This window comes from Alligator sinensis, unplaced genomic scaffold (genome assembly GCF_000455745.1).
Source record: "Alligator sinensis unplaced genomic scaffold, ASM45574v1 scaffold1118_1, whole genome shotgun sequence".
In the NCBI taxonomy this organism is placed as follows: Eukaryota; Metazoa; Chordata; order Crocodylia; family Alligatoridae; genus Alligator; species Alligator sinensis.
This window is the reverse complement of record NW_005842070.1, coordinates 2,175,258-2,187,271: the sequence shown is the minus strand read 5'-3', so window position 1 is coordinate 2,187,271 and position 12,014 is coordinate 2,175,258. Positions and strand designations below refer to the sequence as shown.

The 12,014-nt window shown below is 39.6% G+C and overlaps 1 protein-coding gene across 10 annotated transcripts in view; it reads right to left on the bottom strand.

Annotated features, from left to right (window-relative positions):
• CLASP2 (cytoplasmic linker associated protein 2) overlaps nt 1-12,014 on the bottom strand; it is a 216,568-nt gene that overhangs the window by 19,813 nt on the left and 184,741 nt on the right. For all 10 annotated transcript variants that reach the window (XM_025204139.1, XM_025204136.1, XM_025204140.1 and 7 more), the window contains 2 exons: nt 10,853-10,996; nt 331-474 (listed from right to left, as the gene is read on the bottom strand). In XM_025204139.1, the coding sequence (XP_025059924.1) occupies nt 331-474; nt 10,853-10,996 (288 nt within the window). The remainder of the gene's footprint in view (nt 1-330; nt 475-10,852; nt 10,997-12,014) is intronic.

Below are 12,014 nucleotides of genomic sequence, written 5' to 3'. Positions count from 1 at the left end.
GAACTAGAGTCGGTGTGCATCCCATGTTGGCTCCAGGAGTTTTCATGTGCAGTACGCAGGCAGGACCTGGCTCTGCAGGTGGTCAGGCCACAGACTCTTTTAGGTATCCTCATCTGGCTCCAGAGGCCAGATGAGTTTGACACCCTGACTTAAAAGTTATTATGGTAAGAAAATAATTTTTTTCCAGTACACACACATTCATCTGGAAGAACAGGTTTTACTCCTATTTATAAGTCAGGCCCTCTTCCCAATATTTCCCTCCACAAAAGCACAACAATATTAAGAATTACCAGACAAAAAACAAAATTGAAGTTTTAAAAGCATACATACCTGGCCACCATTGCCTGTATTCCGGAGATGATTGTGGAGAAGCTTTGTGGCTCCATCTTGAAATGTTTTTGGTAAAGCACCTAGTAACATTGTAAACTCTGGAGTGTTAAGTTCAAATAGGGAAATCAGCACCGACTGTGCTGCCTAGAGCAATATAAATCAAACAAACAAAATTATATTAGAGAGTTATGTCACAGATGTTTTCTTCCTACCAACATGGCTTCTAGCAAAAGAAATAATCAAAACAGAGAAGTATTTGTTAACTATTTTAAAAACTTCAAGAATAAAGACCTTGAGTCATGTGATAAAACAACCATGGACAACTGTTAGGAAAGTGTGGGTTCACACACTGAAGACTCTAGTGAGGAATCCTCATTCTTTTACATCCCACAAAGTTCCTAGCAATATGTCATCTTGAGATGTGCTCTCTGACTTCTTTAGGCTATTTGTAAGTCCTCCTTATATTTAGATTGTTTATACTGAGGTTTTCCTTGGCTGATATCAAATCACTTCCTTACTGACCATGAAATCTAATGACTGAAGCAGTCCTTTTATTTCTAGGCAACTCCAACTGCCTGATGTAATGGCATTTAAACAGCTTAATGAGTACATGCCCATTTGGTAGGATAACACAGGGATGGCCTACCCACAGCATAGTGCAAGGCATATCAAGGAGGGAGCAGGGACCACAGGGACAGATTGGTAGGGAGCAAAAAGCAGAACAACAGATCAGACAATAAGTAGAAAGCAGAGCAACAGCTTAGGTAGGGGAAGGGGATCAGAATGGCCCTGTGACATGATGTGGGGCTCACACTGTGGCACACCTGCCAATAAGGTTGGCCCCCACTGGGCTAAAAAGTCTGGTGGCATGGCCACAGGACAGTCAGATGTTAGGGAAAGGTTGAATATTGTTAAATTGCACAGAATTATTTAATAATAACATTCCGACATAAAACTCTGATTCCAGGACTAACTGGCTGTGTCTAGTTTACATAAAAGCAGCTTAGCATCAGTCTGCCATGCACTGGACAGAACCAGTGCCTAACGCTGGAAAGAATGACAGGCTACATGTTTAAATACCAAAATACTTAAACAAGTAGTTTAGAAAAATTCCTTCTGATATTTATTTCTCTCCTTTTACTTCCAAAGCAATGGACTGTAGCAACTTCAATTAAAAATGGATAGCTCAGACTGAACATGAATATTAGAACAAACGTGTATGCATTTAATGAAAAAAAATACTAAATGTGATCAACAAAATTCTAAAAACATTTTCCCCCACTGGTGTTTGGCTCAAATTTTTTCCTTCCACTATCTTAGCTGTTTTGCCTCAGCTGATCTCCTTGAATGCCCTCTCTTTTCTCCTCATTCCCCTTGCGTGTTATCTTTGTTCACAGATAATACTTTAGCAGCACCTCATAACAAACAAAAATATAAACTAACCAAGTGCTTAAAAAAAAATCACAGCTTTTATTCTTCTTATACTATATAGTCCCCTTCTCCTGAAGGTCTGTCTTGCCCATTTAGGTCGTAAGCAAGGGGTGAGCAACATTTTTGGGCCACGTGTCAAAAAACGCCACAACCCAAACTTGAAAGATGTTGGCATACCAGGGGTGGATGGCGGGGAAGCTGCAAGGGATTTGATGCTTGTCTTGGCAATGCAGCCCCAGCCCCTTGCTCGTTATGCTGCATGCCTGCAGCTACCACCAACAACATTGGCAGCGGCAGGATGGGGGGAGCAGCAAGCAGGGACTGCCCGCAGCTGCACCTGCAGTGAGGTGGGGGCAGAAGCCAGCGGTGGCCAATCTCAGGTGGGGGTCATGGGCACCCCCGTTCCCCCCATACACGTCACCTATGCTCCCAGGTGCCTACCACCACGAGGCCTGGGCTCTGGACAGCTGCTGCCACCATGGAGTCAGGGCTGCTCACAGCAGGGCTTGCAGCCCCCCAGCTGCCTGCTGTGAACAGCCCATGCTCTATTGCTGGTAGCAGCTGTCCAGAGCCCAGGGTGCAGGCTGGCTGTGGCACCCCAACCAAAATGGCCTCACGCATCTCTGGCCTGTGTGCCAGGGGTTGCTCACCCTTACGGTAAGTTCTTTGGGGCAGGACAGTCTCATAGCGTCTAAAATTTGTGCAGCTTCATATGTGACATTTTACATAAACCAAATAATTTGCATACATTTATTTCACTTTACAGATAATATTGCTTGCCACATGTAGTAGCAGAGATAAGAGGTGGGATGTACTGAAGTGTGCAACTACGTAGAGTGAAGAGGTGCCAAAAGTGGCCTAGGACAGGTGCACAGGGGCAGAACGCTGGGGGAGCTGTGGACTGGCTGGGTAGACTATCAGATAGTTTGAAGAAATTTGATTTCAGAATGTATCCCTAAAGCAGGGGCAGGCAATTATTTCGGGCAGAGGGCTGCTTAACGAGTTTTGGTAAGGCCACATTAATAGACCTGCCCCTTGACAAGTGCCCCACCCCCTGGTCGCCATCTTGTGACCAGAAGTCCCTCCTCCTGAACCCTGACCTTTGCCACCAGAAGTCCCTCCCCTTTCCCCCGGGGAGTACTCTTTTCAGCAAGGAGTTTTGCCATCTCGGAACCAGAAAAATGACAAATTATATTCTAAAAAGCAAACAACTACAACGTTTATTGATTTGATTTCAAAAAATATTTTTGTCCTGATTTACTTGTGTTTGTGTAGTTGCCATAGAGGTGATTGCACAATAGCTCACAATGAAGTCTTACTCTTGTATATTGCGGGGGGTGCATATAGGTTTGTGTGGGAGGGTAGGCTGTGTGAGGGGGTGTGGGGTTCTGTGTGTATGGCAAGTGCGAGGGGGGTATGGGTGCATGTGTATGGTGGGGTGTGTGTGTGGGACTTACCTATGAACACACACTCTGCACCCTTGCACACGCACATGCTGCCTGCACACACGCGCGCACACACACACACACACACACACACACACACACTGCCCACCCCTGCCTGCATGTACACGCACACGCGCACACACATACACATACCAGCATGGCCCTGTACTCCCCAGTCCAGCAATGCAGCCTGGAGCCACGTGGTGCTGGAGCAGGGCAGGGTCAGGAAGAGAGTGAAATGGCTGGGGGTGGGTGGGGCTGGGCTGCTTAGTCCTTCTTCGGGCTCCCCTGGGTCCTACTGCCTCTGGCTCCTGTCAGCTTTGGAAGGCAGCCAGGAGCAAATAAATGTTAATTTACTAATTTTTTTTTTTTCACGGGCCCTGCAGGCCAGATAGAATGGCCTGGCAGGCCGGATAGAATGGCCTGGCAGGCCGGATAGAATGGCCTGAGAGCCGCATTTTACCCGCCTTCTGCCTTAGAGGACGTCTGCAGGGGGAGATGCTAATATATATGGCTACCAGGCTGCTCGATTTGTAAGAAAAGCTGGTGGGAGGGGGTTCGAGGAAAAATGGGGATGCCAGTTGTTGGGATGTATGGCAAGAAATGTGACATCCAGGTAGGAGCTGAGGATGGTGGGTGGCATTTATGCTGATGATGACTATAGATGTTAGACCCCTTGGAAGTGAGGGAAGGTGAATATTCAAGGCTTAATGCATAGAGGAAAATGGAAGTTACAAAGGTCAGAAATTTCTGCTACCACTCCTCTCATCTTCTGTTTATATTTCCACTCAGCTACAATAGGGAAACAGAGACATGGAGGCCATGTAGTTCTTAGAGCATCTTCTACTGGCCAGGCAACACAGTTGCAGTCTTTCCAATAACTCAGCATAAATGCATGCTATCTGGGGTGGATTGTGAGAGTGCTTACAATCTGCACATTCACTGGGTGCATGACAACTGGAAGTATTGCTTTCCATTTTTCTGCTTGTAATGTGTCTATATCATATAGCATAATGGGGTCAGACCACAGTGTGGGCCTTTGTTATACATAATAAAACTGTTTCATATAGAAGGCTTATTTACGAAGGATACAAAGTATTTAATTGGGGACACAATGACCATGACATTCAGAATTTATTCCCGAGTGGCTATGCTATGTGATTTAGTGAAACCAAAATGAAATCCACAGATTCATCAACTCTTAATATGAAAAATGACTAAACTAAAGAAAAAAGGGATAGGATTATAATACATATATACACACACATTACCTGAGTCCCTAGACTGTACATTCAGCTAACAGTACAAGTAACCTTACTGCCCCACACATCTTCCTTCTCTCTTCTCTGCTATATTCCATCAGTGCCTTGCGTCTTCTTAGAAGGTAAACTTCTGGCGGCATGGACTATTAAATTAGTATACAGCACCACAAAGTAAGGATTCAATGCTAGTTCAAATCTTTGGACTGCTTTTAAAGATGTACGGGTTTGGTTTGAATACAAGTGATTTTAAGAAGCAGCTTCACTTAACCACTGTTATAGTCAGGGAGTAAAACAGCATTCCCAAGATTGGCCACAAATGAAGCTCCACCTGAGACACCAACCTAACCCTTGATTCACAGCAGAGCTTTATAACATGTATTTTCTCCTTCCATGCTTTGACCAGCAAAGAGTTCAGTTTTCAATTTAATTTATCATCATCTGGCTTCAAAATAAACTACCTCTCAAAATGATGTAGTACAATTTACAACCCAGTCAGCAGCACTTTTTTCAAATCAACTACAGACTTCATTGCTTTGGTTTATGCTGGTTACTTTAAACACATGACCTTTACGACTATGAAGTCTAGATAGAGATCAATTGATTGATTTATTCTGAATGAAAGAGGCAGAAAATCCTAGTTCACTAAACCACAGCAAAATGGTCAAATTCAACTATTGCTTATACTCAGATTTAGCTACTAGAAAACATTCCTATTGGGAAAATAGTGGTGGAAAAAAAGCCAAAAAACACTGTTTTGTTTCAACATATATGAAAAGAGCATTTAAATAAGGTTTCCACCTAGTAACACAGAAAGCTGCTGTGCCTGTTTATGTACATATATTTTTTCATTCTAACCCAGTTCAAGAAAAATAGTTTAAAAGTTTAAAAGGGCCATCCGAATATTTACTGGTATAAATTTGTTTTAAACAGTTACTAGAAGCTGTAAGCCGTTGGCTATTGCAAGTGGCTCTCTGATAGTACAAGAAAGTAAAATAAGAAAACTGCATGCAATTAAATGTTCCAGATGAGGAAGTTCTGTGGCAGCTCCTACACGATTTCATTACTTATTGACCTCACAATGCATATTAGATATTTTATGCCATCAGATAAGACCGTTTGCCACGTGTCTTACTACTTAAAACTTTACTGATTTATAGGATAGTACTGCTTCAGTCCCCTTACTACTTTATGGTCCGTAACATCATAAAAATATGGTAACTTAGCAAGACAAGCAACAGTGCGATAGGATCGCATTGCTCCTTTATGACTTTCCTATGTTGGTTAACTATATCACAAACAAATGTTACAAAATACCCAGAATACAAATGACTCCTCATCCATTCCCTGTAATGCAGCCCTACAAATTTCAAAACATTACAAAAAAGTTGCCACTCTCAGTACACTTTTTGCTTCATCTCTGCATTACAGGTCTTTAAAAAATTGAGTTGTCTTCTAATCAACACAAGCATCTTCCTCAAAAAAAATTGCCCCTACAGAAAGTAAAAGCTTGATTTGGGAAGTGAAAAACTGTTAAAAAGAGTCAAACTGAGTAGCACCTTATTAAAAAAAAATCCTTATTAAATTATAAAATGTCCTTCAGTTTTATAAACAGAGATAACAAGGGATAAAGTGGGACTGTTACACAGTGAAGATGGAGGAGAGATTAAAGATTATTTAGGTATAATCCAAAAACTATATGAATACTCAGAACCAGTTTTCAGCAAAGACAATCACAAATATACAGGCAAAGGCAGGACAGCTGCTAGGAAAGAGGCTATGGAAGTGATACAGACAATGAAAACAACCCAAAACAAGACATATCATGATCTACTATAGAAAGAAAACATAGTGAATCCAGGAGAAGAAAGGAAAGGAAGGAGTAAATAATAAGACATGAAAAAGTAGACTCGAACAGTATTTCAACTATCCCTCATTGTTCACAGGAAAACAAGACTAATATTTCTTCCCAATCCAATTTGGGGAAAAATTCCTTCTCAACTCTCATCGTAGCCATTAAGCAGTTTGAAACAGAGCACATAAGCAAGACACACAAGATATATACCCAAAATCCAGTGCTTTGGGGTAAGGAACCCACTTCCCCACACTCAAGTCCTATATTCAAGGGGAAGGAAAATAGTTATCTGCATGTGACCTGCAGAACCCCTGAATGATAGGATTAATACAGCACAATATGACACAACAAGTATTGTAAATATATTAAAGATTCAAGAGGAAGGAGGAAGAACAAGGCAAGGGAACCTAATCCAGAAAGGGCTGGTCACAGCCATGCAGACTAGGGCTGTGCAAAGCTTCGGTCACCAATTCGATTTGGAGGAGATTTGGCCCGATTCGGTGGCCGAATCTCCGAGTCGAATCAGCAGACCCATTAATCTCTCTGAATCAAATCGGAAGCTTCCGATTTGATTCAGAGAGATTAGACGATTCGGACACAGACACATCTTTATATATTTTTTCTACGTACCTCAAGGTACCAGGTGGTTTGTGAACACTGAGATGGTGGAGCCCTTAGCCTGTACTTGTACATGTGACTGTTCCATCCTAAGTTCAGGACTTTGCATTTGTCCTTGTTGAACCTCATGAGATTCCTTTTGGCCCAATTCTCCAATGTGTCTAAGACACTCTGAATCCTAACCCTACCACCCAGCATATCTACTATTCCCCCCAGCTGGATGTCATCTGCAAACTTGCTGAGGGTACACTCTATGCCATTTGCCAGGTCACTGATGAAGACATTGAACAAAACCAACCCCAGGACTGACCCCAGGGGCACTCCACTTGATACCAGCTACCAAACAGACATCAAGCCATTGATTACTACTCTGAGCCCGATGCTCCAGCCAGTTTTCTATCCATCTTACAGTCCGTTCATCCAGCCCATACTTCCTTAGCTTGACTGCAAGAATGCTGTCGGAAACTGTATCAAAAGCGTTGCTAAAATCAAGGTATACCACATCCACTGGTCTCCTCACATCCACAGAGCCAGTCACCTCATCATAAAAGGCATTTAGGTTGGTCAGGTATGACTTCCCCCTGGTGAATCCATGCTGACTGTTCCAAATCATCTTTTCCTCCAAGTGCTTAGAAATGGATTCCTTGAGGATCTACTCAATGATTTTTCCAGGGACTGAGGTGAGGCACTACTGGTCCATAGTTCCCTGGATCCTCCTTCTTCTCTTTCTTAAATATCATCATGCCATCTCTTCCACAAAAGAATCAAAATCTACTCTGAAGAATTTAAGTTCCCTGAACCTATGAGGTCATTCGGGAAACCATTCCAGAACTTCCAGAACTTCATTTTTTTGAGAATTACAAACGTATCTTCTAATTTCCAGTTTAAACCGATTTGTGACTAGTTTGTCTGCATTTTTTCTCTACCCATAATATCTTTTAACCGTAACTAACTCTTTTTTTTCCCTGGTATTTGAAACGCACTTTATGCCTCCAAACATGTTTGTAAAAAAGAGTACTCATATACCTCTCAGCGCCCCCCATACTTTGGTATTTTAATCTCTTCTGACAAGACAGGCTCTCACCTAGTAATCTTACGGGCCCTTCTCTGCACCTCCTTGTTTAAATTAATCTTTTTTGAACAAAAGTGACCAGAACTATACAATACTGTAAATTAGGTCCAATGAGTGACTTGTATAACACTACTATTGCTTCCCTGTCCCTTCCAAAAATTAAGGCTTTTTCAGGTCTGAATCACACCAGCAACATGCAATCACCCAACAATCAAAGTTCTTGTCTCTCTTCTTCTCCGTTGCCTCAAATCTAAAAGCCACAGCTTATAACAAAAGTTCTTGATTTTAGTCCATGCACACAACTTCGTACTTTGTACTATTAAATTTCATACCATTTCTATTACCCCAATCCAGAAGGTTATTTTTATAAAACTTATTTTTCCTCTGCATTAGCGTTATTTCACCCAACTGTGTTATCCACAAATTTCCTAAACATGTCTAATTTGCGCAAAAAGACTGCTAATGAAGATATTAAACAGAAGGAGTATTTTGAGGAATATTATTAAGTAATCTCTCTCCAGACTGATAGCTTTCCTTTCAATATAACTTGATTTAATTTCTTTTTAGCCAGCTCCTTCTCCACCTCACAGTTACAGTATTAATCAGTACCTTCTCTGCCTCTGCTAAAAATTTCCCAAAGAATTGTATCCAAATGCTTTACTTAAATCTAGATAAGACTACACCTTTATCTAGAGGTCTGTTGCTCTGTCACAAAAAGGACATTAAATTAGTTGACATCAACACAACTGTTTTATATTTCTTTAATGAAGGTGTGTAGAAACACAGGTATATGCTGGCTTCATACTTGGGTTACATTTTCAAACTTGTTTAGCCTCTATAACTGTCCAGCTAATGTGATTAAACCCAACAAGTTATATGAAAATCAAAGATCTGCACATGCGTTAAAAACCAGTTACATAAGACTTTTCCACTCAGAAAAAATTACAGGAAACATTAAAAAACAAATGGTGGCTCTCTATATATAAAATCTTTAAAACCCTGTAACTTTTATTGAAAGGCTCAACTTTTGTAATTCTTTTTGAAAGGTACATTTATTAGCAACTTCCATGAAGTCTTAGTAGTTGATGGAAGATGATATACATCTAAGACACGTTTGATCAGTCTTTTGCTACAGGGTGCTATAAATTCTGGACGTGTGACATTTTTGATGAGCAGCTCAGAACTAGGTAGTTTAAAGTAAGCAGAAGTATTTAGCGAAAGTCTTTTTCACGTTAGGTTTCAATATTTCCATGTTTTCAAGATAACAAAAAATGCTAGAGCTGGGAAAGCAGTAACGGAATGTTAATGGTCAATTCCGAGACAAGATTATTAAGAATAGGAATGCAGAGGAACACTGAAATTTTTGAACAGATAATGAAAAACAGGTTTCAATATTAGTATGTAGGAAAGGTGAAAAGGAGAAAGGATGAAGAAGGATACCAAAATTAATAATTTAATTAATATTTAATTAACTTAATAACACTTCAATCGTTATCATAATGAAAAAAGTACTAAAACTTATGCATTTCTGTGATGTTCTCCCCCACTTTTTGCTTGCATATAATGAATTAAGTTTCCTTTTATAGCAGATTTTGGCAGCCCCCTCTTTTGTAAAATCTTGACATAATTATATATTTAGTGGGGGAAATAATTTTAAGAATCAAGCTTTGAAAGACAAAGATGATGTGGGTACAGAATAAAGGGAAGGTTCGGGAGGAATGATTTTTGCCAAGTTCAATTTGGGTTACACCAAGAGCTCCTCCAAAAAAAGAAAAAAAAATGGAGACCAAAGGCAAATCCATAAATTACCAAGGGGAGTACAAATAACTGGAGTAATGAAAGTAGATTATATTAGCTCAGCAAGGGAAAGAAAGTTGACAAATGGGAGGATTCAAAGATCTAAAGGAAGGAAAAGCTATTAAAAACTTGTTTAGAAAGGTAAAAATCCTTTAAACTGACTTGGAGAGGAGAGGTTGTCATAAAAATCACAAGTGAGCTCACAATACTGAATATTCTGACGTTAGCGAAGCCAAAATCTTTTCAATATTTTCTTTAAACAGGGAAACATCTCTCACTCATCCGAGAAACAAATCTTTCTAAAAAGTGTATTTTAGTTTTCCACAGCAATTGTAGCCTTTATCTAATCAGCTCTTTGATACTATTTTATTAAAAAGTCAAACTCCTTTTGTCAACAGTTCAACAATTACTCCATAATCCTTTCATCAAATACAAAAAACTTTGTAAAATCTGAAGCAAATGAACTATAATTTTGGCTGCTTACTCACTCCTCCTGTGGTGAATGTATTATTACTGTGACAGAGGGTGGTCCTTGTTGAAGTAATATTAGTTAAAGCTGCCTAAAGAAGGCCACTTAAATAAATGTAAATGCTATGCAAGTACCTAAAATAAAAGCAATGTCAGCCCTTTTACCATAAACTTAGGTTTCATCCCAATCAACTTGTCCTTTCTAAAATTCTAAGATGTTTTAGTAAGAGACTAGCAAAAATGTTCTCATCGCATACTTTTTACCTTAATATATATAAGGCTTTTCTCCCCCCCCCCGGCTTAACCCATTATGTTTTAATTTCATTTGCATGGCAAGACTGATACTAAAGTAGGTAACTCCCTAGGCCTTAGAGAATAAACTTAGAAAAATTATTCTCAGAAAGATGGCCTGACATTACAAATCCCAAATAACTTTTTCTTTTAAAGTATGTAGTGCAGGCTACAGCTATATAAATAACAACTACCTCTTTATTGTGACAATACACATAAAACACTATTCAGCCTCAAAACTAATGTAGAGGAAACTAATGATTAATTTCAGTTTTATTGGACGTACCTTCCTAACATCTGAGCTTTTAGGTTCTGTGGTCCAGGTGATGATTCGAGATACTGCCAACCGAGTCTCACTTGAATTAACAAAGTCCCCTGGGTCCATCTGCTGTGCAAGTGTCTCTATGTATTTAAGAATTGCAACTTTTACCTGCAAAGATAGCCAAGAGTCAAGTAGATTGATAAAAACTGTATGTTGCTTACAAAATAAATTTCCTTTTTTTAAAAAAATTAAACAAATTCAGAGAAAATTCACAGAATCAAAACTAAGTTGTTTCTTTTTTTTTTTTTCTTCACTAATTTTAAAACAATTACCTGGAATCAATATGAAAGAGAAAACCAATATAAAACTGAAAATTAACATACTGTACTAACAGACGTCTTAATTTTCACTAACACCAAGATCACCAGCATTACTCCACATTTAAAAGTCTAGACATTCATTTGTTTTTTGATTAGTTTATATTTGGAGTTGGGGGCACAAAGCAGCAAAGTATGGCAAAAGGGCCATTTGATCAATCCACGGATATATACAGGTGTAAACAGCCTCTTCCAGTACACTTTACTTTATTAGAACTCAGAATCCACTGTCAGTCCTTCCTGGAGCAGCAGCTTGTGTTTAGCATTAAGTATCTTTGGGATAAATCCTGCAAAGAACCTTTCCATTGTAAAAAAAAAAAAAAAAATGTAAGGGAGTTGAACTGTTACAATAACACTAAATTAGTCAGGGAGGTCAAAACAAAGCTGGTTGTGAAAAACTGCAGGTTTTCATAAAATTGAAAGAATGTGCAACAAAATGGCAGATGAAGTTTAGTGATGTACATGGGAAAAAATAACCCAAGATACACATATTCAGAGAGGATCTCTACATAGGCTGTTACTACTTAAGAAAGAAATCTTGGCGTTATTGTGGGTAGGTCTCTGAAAACTGCAGTCCAGTATTCAGTAGCTGTCAAATGAAAATAGAACGTTAGGAATTATTAAAAAGGGAACTAAAAACAAAACAGCAAATATCATTGCATCGCTATATAAATCCATGATTTGCCCACACCTTATATACTGTGCGCAGTTCTGTTCCCCCACCTTCAAAAGGATATAACAGAGGAAGAGACGTTAGAGAGAAGAACAACAAGGATGATCAGGGGGTGGAAAAGATTCCTTGAGGAGAG